At 41.7% G+C, this 22790-nt stretch overlaps 2 protein-coding genes across 4 annotated transcripts; both read right to left on the reverse strand.

The window, feature by feature from the left end:
• Nucleotides 1-3590: 3590 nt before the first annotated feature.
• LOC308080850 (ras-related protein Rab-9A-like) lies at nucleotides 3591-9969 on the reverse strand. 3 transcript variants are annotated; one of them, XR_013932751.1, is made up of 4 exons: nucleotides 9862-9969; nucleotides 7374-7416; nucleotides 4252-5334; nucleotides 3591-4217 (listed from the first exon to the last, which is right to left on the reverse strand). XR_013932751.1 is itself a non-coding variant. In XM_080422887.1 (3 exons), the coding sequence occupies exon 3, from the start codon at nucleotides 5193-5195 to the stop codon at nucleotides 4584-4586; it is 612 nt and encodes a 203-aa protein (XP_080279013.1). In that variant the 5' UTR covers nucleotides 5196-5334; nucleotides 7374-7416; nucleotides 9862-9969; the 3' UTR covers nucleotides 3591-4583. The 3 variants fall into 3 exon arrangements, 2 of the variants coding, with proteins under 2 accessions (XP_080279013.1, XP_080279014.1); XM_080422887.1 differs by having other exon boundaries at nucleotides 3591-5334; XM_080422888.1 differs by lacking the exon at nucleotides 7374-7416 and having other exon boundaries at nucleotides 3591-5334; nucleotides 9862-9949.
• Nucleotides 9970-13539: 3570 nt separating this feature from the next.
• Nucleotides 13540-16747, reverse strand: tceanc (transcription elongation factor A N-terminal and central domain containing). The gene is made up of 2 exons (XM_080422124.1): nucleotides 16677-16747; nucleotides 13540-15720 (listed from the first exon to the last, which is right to left on the reverse strand). The coding sequence occupies exons 1-2, from the start codon at nucleotides 16699-16701 to the stop codon at nucleotides 14708-14710; spliced, it is 1038 nt and encodes a 345-aa protein (XP_080278250.1). The 5' UTR covers nucleotides 16702-16747; the 3' UTR covers nucleotides 13540-14707.
• Nucleotides 16748-22790: the final 6043 nt, after the last annotated feature.

Here is a 22790-nt window from a genome sequence, read left to right on the forward strand (position 1 = left end):
TTGCTTGCTTCAACAACGACATAAATCAATGTCTGGGGTTCAATCCCAGGTTTCTAACTTGCACAACATTAATAACTAGATGGTAGCTTCAAATAATCCTTGGAAACATAACATGGCTAATGCGGTTGAACCACCATGCTTCCACCCTCTGTTTCTAGCAGCTACAGTTGTTCGGTGTTATTCAGAATTATATAAACAGACTTTGACATCAAATTACAGCAAACGTTTGGAAATGGCTCACTTGAATAATTACCACTGATGAGGAGGACCAAATGTTGTTTGCTGCATAAATGTAGTGACAACAACACTGCTGACTGAGCATAACAGACTCTATTCATAGTATTCTCTTTTTCCCAGAAGCTTATTGCCGTAGTTTTTAATATAATCACCACCATCTATTTGGTTACAATCACCTGTTCTTTGTAACCTATATATCTGCAAATGCTGTGTACAGGCATCTCCCAAGAAAGACATATCTATACAGGCTTCCATAAGACCATCATAGGGACCCTAATATATAAAATTGCAAAATGACACGTAGGCTACATGAAGAATAATCACAGTGGTGAATATTGAAACATATTGTTAGAATAATCACTTGTACATTTATTGTATTGAAATAATGTCAAGTGAATTAGGCCAAACTAGGCCTACATTTGGCTGGGAACACCGAACAGAACCTCCTCAAGGCCCCCTGGGCGTCCCCGCATGCCACTTTGAAAACTGAAACTGAGCTAGTGAAATATGTATGAGTTCCTATACACCCAGTGACACTGTAGGAGCAGATATATAAATAGACACACTACACACTGCTCTCCGAGAACATACGTAGGAAATTGGGTATTCCTCAGAAGAGTACTCATCCATTCTCTATGGACATGCATAGCAGTAATACACTCTATATAATTCTGTTTAGGTTTAACATAAGTGAATTTTCACTAATGCATACTGGACGTTTCCTCGCATGTGCATAATGCTTATTAACCTACAATGTAAGAAATGTACTGTAGGATACAGAGTAGGCATTATTCTGTTAAGCTTGTGGCTTGTCGCCACCTGGTGTTAACATTTAGTTTTGCTTTTAGCACATGGCTATGACAGACCTAACATTTGGGACCTGCAGGCCTGTGGTTGTTTAGTCTGGACACCTAATACAGCATCGTAACTCAATACTTGTTTGATAATGGTACTCGCCATTGGTCCAACTTGATTTAACCTTTTATGTTGATGATCCGTAAACTGTGTGTGCTTGGCTTGGTCGAGTGGCACCTGGCAGCAACTTCAAGCTAAACAAGTCAGAAAACATAAAAATAAAACCAACATCAAGCCAAGATGGTGCAACAAATGTAAATGCAAAAGATAACACAATTAGAATGCAAACACATATTTTCACATTTTGAGAAATGAATAAATCCCTGTACTTTTACCTCTCAGGAAACAGGAGGAGAGACAGGGTTCCTTCGTATGTTCCTCCAGTACCTTGATGGCGTGGGATTCCAACCTGCTAGCTGTCTCAGCAGAGGCAACCAATCTAGTGCACCTCTTCTTTGCGCAAAGGCACCTTTGGGCCCTCAACTAGTGTCTCCTAGTGCTTTTGAGTTGTTCTTTTGTAGGTTAACCTTCAAAAGTTCATAGTACTCCAGTATTTAACTACGGTAGGCCTGAGACTTAAGTCAGGAACCTCAGCTCTTTGTTCAGAGACAGAGCGCTAGAACACTGTGCCACACAACAGAACCACGGTGTCAAAGGGAATAGTGCTTTTGAAGTGCAATTCTGACTACAGTAGGCCTGATGCTCAAACCCAGAAGCTCTTTTTCAGAGACATACTGTAGCACTGACCACTAGACCACTGTGCCACAACAACTTCAAACTCAACAGGTGTCTCCTAGTGCTTTTGAAGTGTATTTTCTGTTAGATTTCAAAACATTCTTTGGTGTTAAAGAGAGGAACTTCACCAGAGATACATCAAGTATCAAGGCCTGGGACTCAAAAGAACCTTTGCATTTATACAATATGAACCAACTCACTGCACCACGGCACCTAGACAGGTTTCTTAAAGGACTTTTGATTCTAAACTTGCTTGTGCAGGCACCTGCATTCAAACCCTACACTGGCAGAAACCCTACAAAATCCACACCATAACATCATAAACTATGGTAATTTTTTCTCCTGCACTGGAAACCTAAATCTACTAATCTACACCGCAACATCATAAACTATGGTAATTCTTTGTTCATTAGTATGTTCTGCTATGAATGAAAATGTCTATTAGCGAAAAATTTGCGAGTGGCAAATAACTCACGTCAATGTATAGCGATATGACAACATGATGTCTGAGATCCATAAGGAAGCCACAACTTTATTAGACCCGGTCTTGTTAAACGTATACATTTTAAAGATGACAGATAGCTTAATTTTTTCCCTACAATATGTATTTATTAAATACAGTGAAATTAAAAAAAGTGTCACATCTCTCCTCTGCTGTGGTGCCATTTGTCTGTAGACAGCGTTCCAAATCCTTTTCTGGAGGGGTTTCCGGGGGAATGTGCCATGTGTGGTAGACTTGGAGGGGTATCTTGACTTGTAGTAGTTTGGGGGAAAGGATATTTTAAGTACTCATTTTGTAGGAATGAATGAATGAACGAATTTTGTTTCTGAGCTGCTTGGTTAAAACCTGACAAGACTCATCTGACAATTCAAGTACTGAGAACAATGGGGGAATAAACTGAAATAAACTGACGTGTGTGAATCCAAAGCAATATCCAGTGAACATAGGACACACTTGGACATTAAGACAAACAATTGAACCTGTATTTAATGAAATTAAATAGTGAACAATACGTAGCAATTACATTATTTTGTTATCATAGAATTGTGTAACAAAATATTTAGTTTGGTCTAGGAATTTGGAAAATATCCTGCCATTACAAATACAAGGTTAAGTACCCCCCCCCCCCCCCCCCCTCATCAACATCATACTGCAACTTGTCATCTTGTTTAGAGAACCACCGACTTATCTACTCAGGGCAGGAAACTACCCTATGTCCTCTATTAGTCACAGTGACTGTTGGATTTATTTGACCAACCAGGATGGCAGCTTTAAGGCTACTTCATACTTTGTTGCCCAATACTTTAGTACAGGGGTCTTCAACGTTTTCAGGCCAAGGACCCCCTAGCTGAGAGAGAGATGAAGCAGGGACCCCCTCTATATTGTAAAAAAATCGTGTTTCAGATCAACTTTTGCTGCTCTTTTTTCCCTCTACACCCATAACTCTTTGCCAAAAATAGCCAATCTACAAGCTCACAAGGCGTTGTGAGCTTGTAGATCTGCTATTTTTGGCTAAAGTTCTCCTCAGAAAAAGGGATGCAAGGCTTCAAGTGGTTAAGGTAAAAAAAATAATCACATCACACAAAGATTGGGCGGACCCCCTGTAGTAACTCTGAGGACCCCCTAGGGGTCCCGGACCCCCTGTTGAAGACCCCTGCTTTAGTATATTACTTTTCACTTGAAAATGTATAATTTCCGTTGGGCAAAGGGTTGACCAACGAAGAACAAACTTTTTGAAACATCCTGATGCACACACAGTACAGAGGCTTCATGCAGTGACATCGCTTTTATAAGAACAACATTAAGATTTGGCACATTTATGACAACGATTTATTTTTAAATATCTAAAATCAAAACGAGTCATAATTAGAATGTTTTGATAATGACATTAGCATAGTAGTCCACCATAGAGAAAGGAATGTAGTTGTTGTCATTAGTAGTGCATCTTCCAGTCAGGCAGTGGCTAAAACTGACCTGACCAGAAACAGCCATGAATTTGTAACTTCAAACTGTAAATCCTGAGTATTAATTTAACTGAACGTCTACCTTCAGTCTGCAGTGCATAGAGTGAGGAACAGAGAGGAATAGAGGAAGAGAGAGGCAACCATGTGTGTGAAACGGAGCTGATCTGTGCTTTACGAAATCACATGGAAAAAGGAGAACCAACACTCTTGTCTTTTTAGTAGAGTCATCAGCCATTCCATTCCGGCTCTCATAAGGAAACTTCAAGGCCAGATACTAAAGCCTGAGTTATGCTTTGTTGTGCGCTGTCGTGCACGAAAATAGATCTACAAGCTCACAACGCATAGCAGCGCAACATGTTGCGAATCAGCTATCTTCGGTGCGTGAGACCAACTCGCTCGGTGGTATGTGACCTCACAGTGTACTACTGTAACCCCTAACATAATATTGCATAATCCAACATATCTGAAGTTAAATCATTTATTTAATTGATTTTCAGGCGTTTTATCCTTTAACCATGATGCTTGTAATTCTATTATATTGATATGATCTTATAAATCTGTAAACTGCTCTCCCTTTCCTTGCGTCTTTGCTTCGTCCACAAATAACACAGCTATTTGAAGCTGTTCAAAGTCACTTCCTTATGTGGTTCGGCCATTTTTAATCTCTACTGATTTGCAAATCGCAGACATGTTTCTGGGACCTTAAAAAATTCTAAGCGCTGGACATCCCTGTCTTGTAGCTGTCATCTTAACGTCCACAACACGCCAATAACTCGCCAATAATAAGCGGTTTAGCAACAGGGGGCATTGGGTGGCGTTTTCTTGCGGTGCAGGTCAACAGTGTCATCTGACACCGTGTGCTCTCCGCGGTCATCCGTGGAGAGCACGCGTCGCACCGCCTCCTCGAAGGCCGACGCCACGTTGGTGGCGTCTTTGGCACTCGTCTCGAAGTACGGGTGACCGCCGTTCTCACGGCACCACTGGCGCGCATCCTCGGCCGACACCTGCCGCTCGGCCACGTCCAGCTTGTTGCCCAACACGACGAACGGGAAGCTCTCGGGGTCCTTGACATCGGCGTAGTAGGCAAACTCCTTCTTCCAGTTGGCCAAGTTGCGGAAGCTCTGGCCGTCGTCGACGCTGAAGGTCAGCAGGCAGCAGTCGGAGCCGCGGTAGAAGGGCGTGCGCAAGCTGCGGAAGCGTTCCTGTCCCGCCGTGTCCCAGATCTGCAGGGTGACGTGGCGGCCGTCCACTTCCAGCTCCTTGTTGAGGAACTCCACGCCGATGGTGTGGAAGAGGTGCGTGTCGAACTTGTTGGTGACGTAGCGGTTCATCAGCGACGACTTGCCCACGCCACCGTCACCCAGCAGGATGACCTTCAGCAGGGTCGACTTGGGAGACATCATGGCTGGAGCCGGGGTGGGGACAGGCCAGGGTGGAGACTGGCTGGGGCTAGGCCGGGATGGAGACTGGCCGGGTCAGGGGGGCTACAGTATCTATACCGGGGATTCAGGACACAGAAGCAACGTGGGACAAGGCTGCCACCTGAGAGAGAATGTAACCACAATGATGATATTCATTAAATAAAGCAAAGGGGAAACATGGAGCAGAATGGGATGCCATTAGTAATGCACCTGGGTGATTTTGCACCGATAACTGTAAAAACGACTTAAACTTTTTCAATTGCTCACTCACTGCAGAACTTAACCAATGCTCTCTAACCTTACGAGCCCGGAATGATTATTGTATGACTACCAGTGGAATATGATTTACAGTGTCTTTGGATCCTTTGCTCTAATGCAGTGGTCAACCATTTCTGGATCAGGGCCCACTTGAAAATCTTGAAAGTGGGCTAAGCAGCCGAAAGGCGGCCATGTTGAGTGGTCAGATGGGTGGGCCGAGTGCATTTTCAGAGCATGTTTATAATAATGATCAATCAATCGATTGTGTCAATAGTGGAACTAACGTAGTATACTTTAAATGCATTACCCTGTGTTTACATAACAAAACAAGTTTTACCCATAATTTCCTCTATACCAGCAGTTATCAGCCACTGAAGTACTGTGGTGGTGTTTACCTGCAAAAACACACTGCCCTCTAGCTGTATTTTGGTGTTTTCACTGTTTGTTTTGGTAGACAGGGATGTTTTTGGTCAACCAAAACTAGTGAAAATAACAAAATACAGCCAGAGGGCAGTGTGTTTCTGCAGGTAAACACCACCAGACTACACCAGTGGCTGATAACTGCCGGTACAGAGGGAAATGGTGGATAAAACATGTATTATTTTGTTATGTAAACGCATGCAGGGCAAAGTTACATACACTGACTTTAAGTTTCTATTCATCATTATCACAATGAAAACAGACTTTAAGGTTTTAAAGAAAAAAATACTGACATTTTCTAAAATACTAATATGATATATTATCAGTCAACATTTTTCAACAAATGAATTCATACAGATGAATGGAAACGCTTGAACGTTTATGCAAATGAATTGCGATTATCTCTTGCGATCGGACAATTATGTAATAATTGTGACAGACCTAAGTGAGGCTTTAAGTTAAAATTCGTATTGGGGCCGGGGTATGCACTTTTATGTCTCTAAAGTTATACTTACTTTCCAAATGAAGCTTTCAGTTTCATGTCATATTGATCAGCATGTCGATTTCCATGTCAGGAAAACGACTGATTGATGTCAGTCAGCTATGTAACACAGTTACACTGCCTTAGCCTCCTCATTAGCCGATGATTAATCTTATTAATTTCTTACAGTATGTGCAACATGTAGGATGTTGGTGATATGCAGCGTTGGGTATCACATGAGAGATCCACACTGAGATCACAGGACCTGCTGTTAGGCCACATGTTCTTCGGTCCTTAACTGTACATAAAAACAGTGGTGGAAGAAGTACTCAATTTTTTTTACTTAAGAGTATCAATGCTACAATGCATAAAAACTCTGTTACAAGTACAAGTCTGGTATTCAGAATTTACTTGTGCAGTGGTTATATGCCTATCTAACCCTAACCTTAATCTCACTAAAACTATGCCTAAACCGAACCTTAACCCTAACCTTAACCTCACAAAAACTATGCCTAACCCTAACCTTGACCTCATAGGAACCAAAACCTAAACCTAACCTCAAACCACGCCCACCTGGGCGAAACACTGTGAAAAGAGAGAGTCCGTTTATGGGACGTCACTGTTTTCATGTTTTGAAAATGTATGAAATAATTTGAAAATACCAGATCTACATGCTCACAACGCCATTTTCAAATAGCCAAAGTCTATATAGGGCTGAAGTGGTTAAAGTACAGTATGTTTTGTAATAATATTTAAAATCTACAAAGTAACTTAACTAGTAACTAAAGTTGTCTAATAATTGTAGGAGTAAAAGTACTATTTGCCTCTGAGATGTAATGGAGTAGACGTAAAAGTCTTGAAAATTGGAAATACCCCAGTAAAGTGAAAGTACCAAAAACAATAACTGAAGTACAGTACTTGAGTAAATGTACTTAGTTACTTTACACCACTGTATAAAAACGTATAAGACATGACAAGTCACTGCAAATGGTATTTCTCACCGTGTTATTATTACTGCAGACAAGTCATTTTCCATCCAAGCACCTGCGAGGGAGAGAGAAGTGAAAACAGAAGGTAATTTGTAGCACAGCAGTCATTCTCATTAACCTTGTTAACCCTGATGCCCTATTTGGGGAAATGTTCAAAGAAATTCAAATGTATATTTTTTCCAATTTATTTATTTTTCATAAATAGCTAAAATAGCAGATCTACAAGCTGGTGTTGTGAGTCGACGCATTGTGAGCAATTAGATGTCTATCTTTGCCATTTATCGAACAACAAAGTAGGACTCCAGTGGTTAATAATAATGAATAATCTTCCAGTAAGGTTGTAGCTGTTAATGTGTGGTGCTTGTTAACAGTATAATGTGATGCGTTTTGGAGACTGCCTATAATGCACATCTTCGTACTTGTGTCTTCAATGCAGAGAGAGAAAAGACGGACAATTAAATGTAACTATGAGGTTTTACAAAATCCATGTGGCTGTTAGCCATAGTAAATAACTTCATTCATTCACTAGAGACATACCACTCAGTAGTGGCCTTGGTTCATTCCTTTCCCATGACCAATCCTATTAGACAAAATAGTTGTCAGGTTTAAGTCTCCCACCTTCAATGAGGACTTAAGTGTGCCTTTAATCCAGTAACACACTAACACACTTCCAGAGGGAGTCTAGTGTTGCACTGATCACTCAAGCCACATTCCACTCCAACCTGTACTGTACTGGAGAAGAGCACGCATCCTTAAAAACAGGCCTGAATATAACAGGAGACACATCATTCTAGATAACGAAATGAGTTTACAGTGAGATACAGTAGGCATGTTTTCTAACCCCTCAATCTGCCTACTGTGCATACCATCCATTTAGCAAATATGATTTGGTCATTATTACAAGATGGTATCCTAAGAAAAATATATGACCCACCATACGAATTATTGGCTTCAAAACAACAGATCCCTAAGTAGCATCTCCAGCTTTTCAATAGACCCAATGGTATTTTAATTGATAACACATACATTGATGACTACAGGAGATATACTGTAGGCCTAAGCCTAATGAGCAAGTTGTCATAGAGATTGCTCCACTGTTATTGAAAACACGAGAGGTTGCCCATTGAAAACAGGGAGAAATCTGGAAAGCAGACTGTCCAGAGTGAATCCAGAGTTGATAAGCACCACCATCTGATAAGACATGATAGGCCTGGTACGGGTGGCATGGTATCACATGATCCATAATAAACCACTCATTGCAGTATGTATGGGTTGGGTTATAATATCTTTGCAGGGGGCATCAGACTTGTTCCGAAGTTTTGATGGTTGATTGATTATTATGTTGTTTTGAACTGGCTAACAATGCCCGCCATGTCACTACTACATAGGACAGCTTCTAATAAAATGCAACCAAATGGCATGAGTAAAGCAGTCTGCAGCCAATTATCCAAGGTTCTTTTTAAGTCCATAACTTGTCTGTCATCAGTAAGCGTATAGGCCTATTTTCTGATTACCACACAGAGAGAGAGGTGCCTATCTCAGAGAAGGGTCAGAACACAAGTATTTACTTAGTATTAGCCTAATATAAAGTTACCAATTAATATAATGATGAGCCTATTTTTGCAGCATTATTGAAAATACAGCCTATTTTGTTATTTCGTCTGCATGCCCTCCTCAAAGGCAAAAACAAAGCTCTAAATATAAAGTATATCCCAAAGAAAAGTTGGTACACAGCTTGTCAGCTACAGTTCAGCAGTTGTCTGTTAAAAATTGCCGTCGCTTGGACGGTTATAAATGATAAGTTATAAATAAATAGAATTATGAATCTTTGTGTAAAGTGTGCCCACAACAGACACACACACACACACACACACACACACACACACACACACACACACACACACACACACACACACACACACACACACACACACACACACACACACACACACACACAAACACACACACACACAGGTGTAAAAAGGAAACTAACTGGCTGACAGAGAGGCTCAGTGGTGGAAACTAAAGTAACTAATTACATTTACTCAAGTACTTTACACAAGTCAAGTAAAAGTCAATACTTTTACTTCTACTCCACTACATCTCAGAGCAGAGGCAAGTATTGTACATTTTGATATCAATACTTTTGTACTTTTACTCAAGTAAAATTTTAATTCCGGACTTTTACTCGTAACAGTATTTATACATTGCAGTATTGATACTTTTACTTAAGTAAGAAATGCGAGTACTTTTTCCACCACTGATTGTAGATAAGACTGTGAAATACAAACAAATGTCATGCTTTGAACATAACCCCTCAGCTGCCAGCTGCCAACAACAGGCTAATCTGGGCAGACCGTCACTTTGTCCATTCTTTTTTACAGTCTATGGGGCAGACAGACGCTCTCCATCGCACGACTCGACTCTTCTTTATCAGTCATACCGGTTATAATATTAATCAGAGACAGACAGCATCGATCGTTACTGTGGGCCTACGTACCTTTCAATGCAAAGATCGTGACACTTGCTTGAACGTCCGTTAAGTTAATATTTGGTCCATTTTACATTGAGGTCCAACGGACGGTGACACTGTGCTGCTGCTACAGCCTTGATAGAGCCGCTGATGACGCTCATATGACCCGAGTTTGTCACGCCTCCTCACATCATGCGCTCCTGTGGATGCGTTGGACACACTGGCCTTTATTGTACGGGACTCCCTCTTTCCTTGGTGTTTCGCCCGGGTGGGAGTGGTTATATATGCCTATCTAACCCTAATCCTAACCTTAATCTCACTAAAGCTATGCCTAAACCGAACCTTAACCCTAACCTTAACCTCACAAAAACTATGCCTAACCCTAACCTTGACCTCATACTAGGAACCAAAACCTAAACCTAACCTCAAACCACGCCCACCTGGGCGAAACACTGTGAAAAGAGAGAGTCCGTTTATGGGACGTCACTGCACAGCCCAGTGGTTCTTTTTGCATGTCAAGGAAAGGACATAAACAGTGGTAGAAAAAGTACTCACATTTTTTACTTAAGTAAAAGAATCAGTACTGCAATGTAGAAATACTCTGTTACAAGTAAAAGTCCTGAGTAAAGTACAAAAGTAGGCTATTGATATCAAAATGTAGTTAAAGTACCAAAATTAGAAATTACTCATTATGCAGAATGTCCAGTTTCACAAGTTTTCAAATGTATAAAAAATATTTTAAAAATAGCAGATCTACAAGCTCACAATGTGTCGCATGTGGTTGATGTATGTTTTGTAATAATAATCAAAATCTACAAAGTAACTAAAGTCAAGGACCCCCAAATTAATTTGTATTTTGCCGCAAAGATTGTGCCAGCTATAGGGACCCCCATAGCCTAAAACATTTGTGTTCCAAAAATATTCCAAATGTTTTATTTCTTTTCCGTAGATTTATATATAGTTTTGATCCTATAATTTTCCTACAAATTTCACTGGGGACCCCCTGGAACCCCCCCAGGACCCCTGGGGGTCCCTGGACCCCACTTTGAGAACCAGCTGATGTAGCCTTTCTGCAGGCCTGTAGTAGTGGAAGCATGGTACAGGAACTTTAAGTCTATGTACACAACATATCAGTGTTTAGTTCAGGTATCAAGTTAATTCATTATCAATTAATTCATTAAGCCAATTAATTCATTTTTTTTAAAATTATTGTTACCTTACCTCTTGTATCTCTCTAATACTAGCCTACTGCGCTGCTGCAACGATGACAAGATGACAACTGAATCTCCCTCTGGGGATAATACAAATCTATCAAACTGACTGTATGGACCAGAGTGAAATATTTCCTATACTTCATCAGCAATTCAACTCTTCTTGATTCACCAGTGCAGAGCATAGTGTGGCTGTGTGAGAGTGGTGGATCTGAGGCTTTGTTTGCAATCTGTAGGCTACATTTCTTTGTTTCTTTTTGAGGTGTGGTGTTTTGCTTAGATTTGTCATCTGATCTCACAACTGAAAGCTGAGGTTAAACAAGCCGAAATGAGAGACCGTCTGAGAGAGACAGACAGACAGACAGAGAGAGAGGAGACAGACAGACAGACAGGGCATGGGAAACTGATAGCCTCACTGTGATTGACAGGGTGAAAGGCTTTATTCCACAGGAACAGGAAAGATTGGGAGCTATATCTTGAAAGCAGGCACTTAGTGATGTCTGAGTTGTGATAGCACCTCTGTCCAACTGAGGAGATGCTGTAGTAGGTCTACATCTGACAGAACTTATAGCTGGGACAGCACGGGCTGTTTTACATTCAGACCAATTTGTCTTCTTAACCCATTAAAACCTGAGGCTGATTCTACAAATGCCTTCTAAATCAGTAGTTCTCACACTTTCAAGATTTTTGCATAAACAGCAGATGTACAAACTCGCAGCGCTGCACGAGCTGTGAGCTTGTATATCAGAATTATTTTTGCTTATGCGTTCCCGGTTTTAATGGGTTTTTAAGTGTTGAAAATGGGGAGTTACAACCAGGGCTGCACAACCACTAAAACGATAATCCATATTATTTGGGTGAATGTTGTAATCACAATTATTAATCACAATTATTGATTATTTCTGGTGGAAAACAGATTGATTTTACACCTTTAAGGCCTTTGTTTCTCAGTGTGCTTCTCGCTGTGATATCTTTGGTCCAATAGTATGTAATATTCTCTGTGATTTTGCTGTTCTTCTGTGAGCTTGATGGATGAAGAAATGGGTTGTACAATGTTCTGGCTATTAATCCTTGCATAATGGTGAGGAGACGAGGGCATGCCCCGCTACTTGCAAGTAGCAACAGCTCTCAAAATAGGATGTTTGAATAAATTTCATGCTTATATAACCTAAAATCATGACTCTTGTATTATTTTTGCTTGATTGTGCAGCCCTAGTTACAACATTTACATTCCAAAAGCAAATACTACCGGGAAAACAAATATTTATGAAATCATAGAAAGAACAGGAAAACAATTATGGTAAAATTGGTAATTATGAAATTACAACAATTGTACAAGCTTGCTCCTCTGTGTTGCAGGATATTAAAGCCTCATTTATGCTCCGTCGCACAACGGTGTTGAATGCTCAAGATAGAGCAGGCCTACAAGCTCACAATGCGGCGTATCTGTGACACGTTGTGAGCTTGTAGGTCTGCTATTTTAAACGTGCGACACCGGAGTGCGACAAAGTATGATTCAGGCTTATATTGTACAATGTAGGCCTACATCTATACTTCCAAATGGATCTACAACGACTCATCAAAATGGGGAGACCTTATCATACACTCAATTATAAAAAGAATAAAGGCTTGAAATTCCTAGTGAAATTCCTTGAATACAGCTTTAATTGCTCAATTGAAGTCATATCACACAGGCATAAGGCATAGTCACAAGTGTTTCATATTAGTCAATAAATACGGCAGACAATCATTAACATGGTTGCAGATGGGGTTAAAAGATGTATTTTATTTAGGAAATGGCAATACCATTTTTGCCAGCCAAATGCCTGATTTATACTTGATTGTGGCACTCAAAAAAATCTATAAGCTCACAACGCGTTGCGCTGCTAAATCAGCTATTTTCGGTGTGCGACACGACGCACAACTAAGTATAAAAGAATCTTAGGGCCACAGGGGGCATTCCAAAACCAGTCAGTAGGTTATGATGTCGCAGGATGTGAGTCATTGTGCCAAATAAGCCTTGCAGAGAGCAAAGGATCATGGTACATTAGCCCCCCCCCCTCCCTGCACAGCGCTCGCTCACGCACACACACACACACACACACCCCTAAGGAGCTAGATTACTGAGTCACATGCTCACTGTATTCTAAGGGGTCACATGTCTCATCCAACCGGTCTGCTATGCTCCAAATGAATGGGATATTGTAGGGTGCTTGGCCCATTTCCGTATATTGACATGCATGCACGCGCTCTCTCTCTCTCTCTCTCTCACACACACGCACGCATGCACACACGCACACACACACACACACACACAAATATGTGCTTAGTCACTCACTTCCAATATAGATATACTGTATAGGAGAAAATACTACAAAATTCAAGGTATTCCTCATTCTCTACCTCTAAAACTGTAGTGTACAGAGTACACTACAGTTTTAGAGGTAGAGAATGAGAAGAATTTAAAATCATCCTTTGAAATGTCAAATAGTTTGTTTTAATTTCCTGCAAAACAATCACTTTATGTACTGTACATGTACTTTGCCAACACATTCTCACTCCCAACTCATCCCATACAGACGCTTGGTCAGGACTCAGGACCCCATGGCATCACTCGGCCACGCACCGGGTACCCCAATGTGATTGTGCAGGAAATGAACTGTTACAGGTCTGTAACTCTGAGAGTTTTTTTTTTTACATTTAAATGAACACAGAGAATGTTAAATTGTAGATTGGGGTCCCAATGGTTACAGACCTGTAAAAGTCCATTTGGACCCCTGGTGGGCCCTGGACCAGACGTTGAGAAACAGTGTGATACAGAATACTGTGTTGTCACATGACTGATAGTTTCGCCTGCCCAGCCAATCTTTATCCACTCTGAACGGAGGCCTGCAGAAACTCATTTGAAACAGTGGATAGAATGAGCAAGTAACTCCCTCACTGGGGCGTGGCTAAACTGTGATGAAGCACTGGTGACAGGACCAAAGCCTGTCTGTGTTTTTCCAACCAGGTGGGAACCAAAATGAAATCGAACAAATGATATCTATCATCTAAATTGGAAGAGAAATGTATTAAAACATTGCCTGAGGTTTCTGCACTGCACAATATTAACAGACACATATCAACAACCTTTGTCGGTGTAACTTTACTTTCTGCTTTCGCCATGTTTGTCTCACTGAGTAGTTTAATGTAACTGGGCGAGCCCCTCCTCCGCTATGGAACTGCTCTTGCCAATACTGCCCCCTTCTATCCACTTTTCACTTTCAATGTTCCCTAGGCTTTCAATCTGAGAAAAGAAAACCTGGGATGGCTGACGACTGAATGCGGACGTGATGAGAACAAAAAAGTTAAGAACATTGACAACCAGCCAGGTGCACCGCCAGATGCAGGTTTTGCACCAGTCACAGCAGCCACATGCTCCCAGGCCTCACTGGGCTCGAATCCGCTTCTGCTGACAAAGCAATTTGCCTAACGAGTACCGATAGAGGTGGGAATCTGTTATGATCTGTCATCGTCAACATTGAACACAAAAGGGCATCCTCGGCCTCAGCATCAAACGCAAAAGATACCTGAGTGCGTCAAAATATGACGACTCAGAAGAAAGACAAATCTTAGATGAAGACTACATCCATATAGAGCTGGGGGCTGGGGGGTGGAGGGGGTCAAAGGCAGTTCCAGCCACTGTGGTACCACTGCTCCCCACACCCACTGCAGGTCACAAATGTCATGGCATCCGCGTCTGGGCCTCCGCGTTGCGCCCAGGCGGGAAGAAAAAGTATCCCGCGAGAGACTTGTGTCACCGTGGAGTCCAAACTGTCACACCGCCTGCAGCGTATCTTCTGTGACGGGGTTCCCTCTACCCCCCGAGGGAGCTGCCGCTCGCTTACGGCCCGAGACGTGTACTCTTCCCTCAGCCGCTGAAGCTCCTCGCTGGCCATCTCTTCTGCAGACATCCGGGCGAAGGCCCCGGGCGTCAGCGAGCCGCTCAGCAGGCCCTGGCGGAGGTGACCGCTTTTGGGGTTCCTGAGGTTGGCCACCTTGCTCCTAACACAGGCCTTGTATTTGAGTTGGTTGGCAGCGTGGAGGTGGTGGATGCTCTGCTCGATATCTCTGGCCAGCGCCGACACCTTCTCCGCCGGTTCTGACGAATCGGGTGCCTCTGAGGCAAGGGCACCGAGAAGGAGATGGACGCATTTGGATCTCAGGGCTGAGAAATCACCCGTGGCATTCAGTGTTCCGGGAGTTTCTGAACCAGAGCGGACAGAGGAAATCATGGTCGACTGTTCGACTTTCACTAACGTTTCTGCCGTCGAACAAACCGTGTTGTCATCTGCATCAGCACTATGATCTGTAACACCTGCACTGCCAGATAGCTTCCCTTTGTTTTTATCGCATATTGCTGCACACCTGTCTCGTAATGTTTGATCAGAGTGACCGTATAACTTCTTCCATTTGGACAGCAAGGGCTTGACTGTTCTTTTCACAGATTCATCGGAGCAGGTCTTCAGAATCTTGTAGAGGACGTTGACAATGTCTGTGTTTTGCAGCTGCTCCACCGTGATGCAAGTGTTGTCGAGGTCACTCAGGAGGGCTGTGAGGTTCCCAAAGCTTCGCTCTATGTTGAGTTTCTCCATTTGAATAGCATAGTGGATTATTTCTTTTGAGTCCATGGTGGCTGGGTGAGAAGAAAAGACAAGATAAACAATGAGATCAACAGACGTAAAACAATATGTATGTATTAACTATAGTGTGATGCCCGCTCAGAACGCATGGCCCTTCGGTCATGGAATACCTTGTCATTGTATTCTATTTAGTGCAGTACCCATTATCATAGTACTTGGAGGCCAGGGTATATGAGGTCAGTACTATGACGTCACATTGATGACATCAGGGATCTATGGGCATAAAAAGGGCACAGCCATTCATGACATTTACTATTAACCACTTGAACACTGGCATCCATATTGTGGGGAAAACTTTTGCTGAAAATAGCAGATCGACAAGCTCACAGTCACAACGCAACCGTCTATTTTCAGCTGAAGCTTTCCCCACCATAACAGAAAACACACTAGTATTGAGCCCTGAGGGACTCCGGTTACCCATATGAGGTTTAAGTGGTTAAATACACCTGGCCATAACTAACGTTGGCTGCAGTCACAATGTCTGCTGTGAAAGGGGTCTATTGTTATAGTTGACTTATGGTGATGGTATCTTTAAATTGTATTGTTTATTTGTCTATTACAACCAACAGATAAAAACTATGCGCCCAATTCTTCAGATGTACTGTGTTTTGATTGATTGTCTTTACTCAACCTTGATAGAATACTTTATTAGCAGTTTGCAAAGAAAGCACAGGAAAGTACAGTTCAATACAAGGTCAGCTGAGAGGATTTAAAACCCAAGAAAGAAAGCCTATGGCTTGTTTCCATTGGGGTCCGTTGTAGCCTACTCAATTCATAGAAACATTTAATGACAGACAGATATACACTACTATGCAAAACATAACAGTTTGAAAACAGAAAAACTAAAATATGTACAGCCTAGTCATTTGTGGTTGACCGACGTTGGTCACTTTAATAGCCGATTCATTAAAATATTTGATTAAAGGTGGTGTTGATGCAAGTGGTTTACCTGAACTCCTTTTATTTATTTCCATGTTCGGCAAATATTTCCCACAACAAAAACAAACGTCTATGTAAGCAGCCATGTTGGATTTATTGTGGGGAAAATAGTATACCACTAGATGGCGACGTAACCTCACATATTCTTACTGTCAAAGTGACCAGGGCTATATTAGGACTGGTTATTATGGTTATATCAAGGCCCATAATTAAAACATTACTTTGAGTTCAGTGAAAAGAGTAATAACAGCAGTAGTAATTGTTCCCTGTCTGAAGCAAGCTGTACAAAGTGTGGAGTTTATGAAATGCATGCTAATAAATGTGTAGTAGTCAAGGAGCCAAATGTTTGTTCTCTATTGAGTGTTACTTGAAAAGTGTTATTACATATTAAATCTCGGTGACAAGAGTTTCTGTTTAAACAGCAGGAAGGGAGTGGATGGGCGTTGGTGTGACTTACTGAGGATGTTTTGGGCTTATATTATTATAATGTTAAATGACAGGGCAGATCATGCAGATGACTCTGATAACTGTGTGTTTCCCATTTGGGGACAATGACACCAAAATCGTGCCAAAAGGTGGCTACCATCATCCCATAACTTTACAAAAACTACTCACCGACACACCCTGATGGCAACAGATCTTTGTCTGGCGAGTTATAAAAGCACTACTATACCAAATTACAATACAATGACACAGCCCATTTGTGCAGTAACTACACAGTACAGTTGATGTCGACATGATGCAACAGCATATTTTGGTTCAACGTACGAGTTACGACATATCTAAGCCATTAACAACCACAGAAGAAATTAATGCTTGACAGAAACTCAAATAGGCCATGAACTCCCATTTTCTGTAGTGTACTGCATTATATTATTGTGGCAATGGTACACTTCCCTCTTTACTCTATGGTTGTGATACTTAGAACAATTTGCAGGGGTGTATACCTGCATGCAGAAACATGCAGCCCTCATACTGAAGCAACAAAGAACAGGCCATGTAGCCTATATGTACAAGACCAGGCAAGTCTCTCTGCTCTTGCTAAATGATATAGTGTGTTATGTTGGTGGATAATAGATGCTTTGGGTAATATATGGTTGTGACATTTGTAGCAAATTCAGCCATGTAGCAATGTCGTTGTCGACTTAATTACTAAGCTGCAATTGTCCTCTTGATTCAAAGCCAACAGTGCAGGGAATCTAGAGTTATTTAGTGAGATGTCCAATTTGTCAAACATGACAAACATATAACTAGAATATGTATGTGGATGGGGATATTATAAAGCCTACAGAATATGTAATCCTTGACTGTCAGGGCACAGCCCTTGCATTCCTTGTAACTTCATGCCCTGATTTTGTGTATCAGATACACATCTGGTGTGTGTGTGTGTGTGTGTGTGTGTGTGTGTGTGTGTGTGTGTGTGTGTGTGTGTGTGTGTGTGTGTGTGTGTGTGTGTGTGTGTGTGTGTGTGTGTGTGTGTGTGTGTGTGTGTGTACGTACGTACGTGCGTGTGCATGGGTTTTAAACTGATGTTTTGTTGTTCACTTACACTATATAGTGATGTCCAATTGAAGTTTGTTCCAACTTTAAGGCCTAAGTAACATAACTTTTTTCATTGCATTACGTTTCACAGTACATCTCAACAACTGTAGTTCTATAATAGAACCTTAATGTAGTTGTATTATGCCAATTTGATTATCCATTGTCCATGTGTTTTCATAATAGAGTGTATCAGTCTGAGAAGTGTGCCGTTATGTGACTTATTAACACAATGCTACATGCACTGCTTTGCGATCACTCTCTATAGGTTGCATTAAAAAGTTGTTTTAGAAAAGCCTGCAGGCATTAGCTCTAAGGACCCAGAGATTGAATTGATTTGGTTTCCATTGTCACTAAAGAGCTTCAGGCTCCAAGAACCTTTTAAACATTAGCTTTTTAAAAGCCCAAATGGAAGCAAAGGCTTTTAGGAAGCTTTTAAACACTGTTAATGTTTAACTTTATCCTCATTACACAAGTCTGCTGTCGGTTTATGAAGTTTTCTGTTGGTACATCCATTGTTACAATCTACATTTAGTACGAGGACCGTAACAACATTTATTAAAGCACATGGAAAGTGTTTATGCGCCTGTGGTGTGTGTGTGTCTGTGTCTGTGTCTGTGTCTCTCTGTGTGTGTGTGTGTGTGTGTGTGTGTGTGTGTGTGTGTGTGTGTGTGTGTGTGTGTGTGTGTGTGTGTGTGTGTGTCTGTGATTGTGTCTGTGATTTTGTGTGTGTCTGTGTCTGTCTGTGATTGTGTGTGTGTGTGTGTGTGTGTGTGTGTGTGTGTGTGTGTGTGTGTGTGTGTGTGTGTGTGTGTGTGTGTGTGTGTGTGTGTGTGTGTCTGTGATTGTGTCTGTGATTGTGTCTGTGATTTTGTGTGTCTGTGTCTGTCTGTGATTTTGTGTGTGTGTGTGTGTGTGTGTGTGTGTGTGTGTGTGTGTGTGTGTGTGTGTGTGTGTGTCTGTGATTGTGTCTGTGATTTTGTGTGTCTGTGTCTGTCTGTGATTTTGTGTGTGTGTGTGTGTGTGTGTGTGTGTGTGTGTCTGTGTCTGTGTCTGTGTCTGTGTCTGTGTGTGTGTGTGTGTGTGTGTGTGTGTGTGTGTGTGTGTGTGTGTGTGTGTGTGTGTGTGTGTGTGTGTGTGTGTGTGTGTGCGCACACACACGCACGCAGTGGGGCGGGCGTGTGTGTGGGTGTGAGAGAAAATCTCAATAGCCTCCATAGATAGATAGAGAGAAAGAGATATTTGGTGAGATGGGTGGGGTCGGGCCAGCTTAGGCCTTGAATGAAAAACCTCTTATTATGAAGAGACTCTCCCAGCACCACACAAACAAAGCGGTACACCCCCGCCTTTTCTCTACGCAGCCACAAATGATTTGAATTCCTGAGAAACCCGCACAAGACCACTCGGATCTTATCAAATGTTTTTTCCTTGGGCCCTCTGGTGCAGTCTCTCTCTGCTGTCTGGCCTCACTGGTGGTGAGGCTGAGGCTTCCTCCTTATCTGACATGAATGGAATTTTACCAGAGCTCTGAGCCCCCTGAGCTCTGACGACCACAGGGGGGCGCTCTCCGCTTTGTGGTGATTTCATTGGACTCCTGGCCCCATGGCCCAGAGGGACGGCTGGTCCCGCTGTGATTGGCTAGTTTTAGTTGTCAGGAGACAGCAGTCAAAACGTGGACAGCAACAGGCAGTGGTGGAAGAAGTAGTTCTCAATTTGAGTAAAAGTATCAATGCCACAAATGTAGAAATACAAGTACAAGTCTGGTATTCAGAATTTACTTGAGTAAAAGTACAAAAGTATTGGCATTAAAATATACTTGAAAATAGCCTTGCCACGCGTTGTGAGCTTGAAGATCTGCAATTTTCAAAATAATGTAACACATTTTGTGAAATTCTGCATATTGAGTACTTTTACTTTTTGTCCTTTAAGTATATTTTGATGCCAATACTTTTATACTTTTACTCAAGTGCATTTTGAATAACGGACTTTCACTTGTAACAGAGTATTTCTACATTGCAGTATTGATACTTTTACTTAAGTAACAAATGAGAGTACCTTTCCCACCACTGATCATACATCATTTTGCCTGAAACTAGAGGTTGCCTTGCAACTAACTAGCAAATCACATGGGGGGACCATGCAGTATTCCAGGCTATGGGATGTTTTTTTTAACCCTTTAGAGGGCTGAGGAAGTAGCATCGTCCGTTCGCATGGTTCGCACCCGAACCTTATTTTTATGATCCGAACGCCCACGCACGCACACGCGGCCCCACCCCAGAGGTTCACGCACGTAGAGGTGAATGACAACGTGGTAATAGGAAAGGCCCCCTCAGGTTCACCACACACACACACACACACACACACACACACACACACACACACACACACACACACACACACACACACACACACACACACACACACACACACACACACTTTATTTGGATGTTATTTCATAATATGATGTCATGTGTGCATCAGTGGTTCTTTCTCGGTCAGGGGAGCCTCAGGGTTCCTTGAGGCAGGGGGAACCAAATGGACCCTTATTACAGCCAGGTCTGTAAGAGCGTACATACAAAAGAAACCAAATGGACCCTCACAGCCAGGTCTGTAAGAGCGTACTGTACATAAAAGGAACCAAATGTACCCTCGAGGTCCATTTGGTTCAATTTGTATGCTCTCAGAGTTAAGGGGGTCCTTGAAATTTAAAAAATAAGTAGTTTGAGAACATACTGTGGATGTGAACGTCCAGGAGTAGCAGCACGTACGTCCCTGTGGATAGTGGTGGAAAGTAACAAAGTACATGTACTCGTACTGTACTTTACTTGAGTATTTCCAATTTCCAATACTTTTTACTTCTACTCCACTACATCTCAGAGGCAAATATTGTACTTTTACTCCACTACAAAAACTTGAGTTACTAGTTACTTTGCAGATATGAATTATTACATTATAAAATATACATTAACCACTTTAGTCCTATTTCATACCTAGGCTATTTGAAAATAGCCAATCTACAAGCTCACAACGCGTTGTGAGCTTGTAGATCTGCTATTTTCAAACATTTCAGTACTTTTACTTTTGGTACTTTAAGTACATTTTGATGCCAATACTTTTGTACTTTTACTCAAGTAAATTTTAACATCAGACTTTTACCTGTAACAGAGTGCTTCTACATTGCAGTATTGATACTTTTACTTAAGGCTAAAACATTTGAGTACTTTTTCCACCACTGCCTGTGGGTGCTTGCTGTTACCACATCACTCCTCTTTAGACAAACAAACAACGTTGCGAAACACAGACCCATGTGACACAGTGTTCACAGTGTCATTGTATTGTTCTCCTATGTTGTGATGATTAGTGACGATCCTGCCCCCGCTGCCCTCCATATGTGGAGGAGGTTGTCTGTCTTTAAAACGCACGCACGCATGCACTCACACACACTTTTGACCTTGAGTGTGTGTGTGTGTGGGGGGGGTGAGTAGTGTGTATGCAGTGTTGGGAATTCCCAACCTTGCATACACACTACTACTACTAGGTAAATTTAAGTTTACCTTCAAACTGTTATTGTTGAGAGATTACTTTTACCTGCATGTAATTGTAATCAGTAACCTAATAAAGTAATCTAATTACTTTTCATAGGCTACTGGATTACTCCAGAATGAATATAATACACCATTAAATAAAGTAATACACAGGTTACTGGGAGTAGACAGATTACCTTATATAAGGCTACTGATTACAATTACGTGCAGGTAATTGTGGTAATCTGTAACTAACAACATTTCGCAACCGTGTGTGCGTGTGTGTGTGTGTGTGTGTGTGTGTGTGTGTGTGTGTGTGTGTGTGTGTGTGTGTGTGTGTGTGTGTGTACGTGCGCCTGTCTCAGGGTCTGTTTATGTTGTATTCGTGTTTACAAGTGTGTGTGTATACTTTGTCCTTCCTTCATCAAGGGGGTCAATCCGTTTTTGGCCGTCGTTTCTGAGCGTTCCGTGCATCATTCCTCGGGTGTTTGTGTGTATGTGTGTGACAGCGTTTACAAGCCAGACACAGCCTCGCCAGCTCTTTGGCGTGTGCAGTGGTGGACAAAGTTGTGAGCTTGTAGATCAGCTATTCTCACTATATTTTAAATAGGGCTTAAACTGATAGTTCACCCCCTAAATTACTTTTTTTTTATCGATTGGTCACCCCTTGGAGACTTGAATTCATGGATATTTATTTTGTTTTTGTCGCATTCCTAAGCCAATAATTTGATGACCAGCAGCGTTCTGGTAGGAGACACAAAGAGCCTCCTTTGTGTCTCCTACCGGAACCGCTGCCTACCGGTCCACTGGTCATCAAATTATTGGCTTAAGAATGCGACAAAATAAAAAAATATCCATGAATTCAAGTATCCATGGGGTGACTAATCGATAAGTACAATCAAAAAGTCAAAAAGTACAATATTTCTGAACATAGTGGAGTGAAAGTCATAAGTATCCTAAAATACAAGTACAGACAGATTAAGTAAAACGTTTTTAAACAAAAGTACAGTACTCAAGTATAACTGTAATTTGTTACTGTCCAGTGTCCACCACTGCTGGGC

Source organism: Gymnoscopelus braueri (genome assembly GCF_963280865.1).
Source record: "Gymnoscopelus braueri genome assembly, chromosome: 24".
NCBI classification, from domain to species: domain Eukaryota; kingdom Metazoa; phylum Chordata; class Actinopteri; order Myctophiformes; family Myctophidae; genus Gymnoscopelus; species Gymnoscopelus braueri.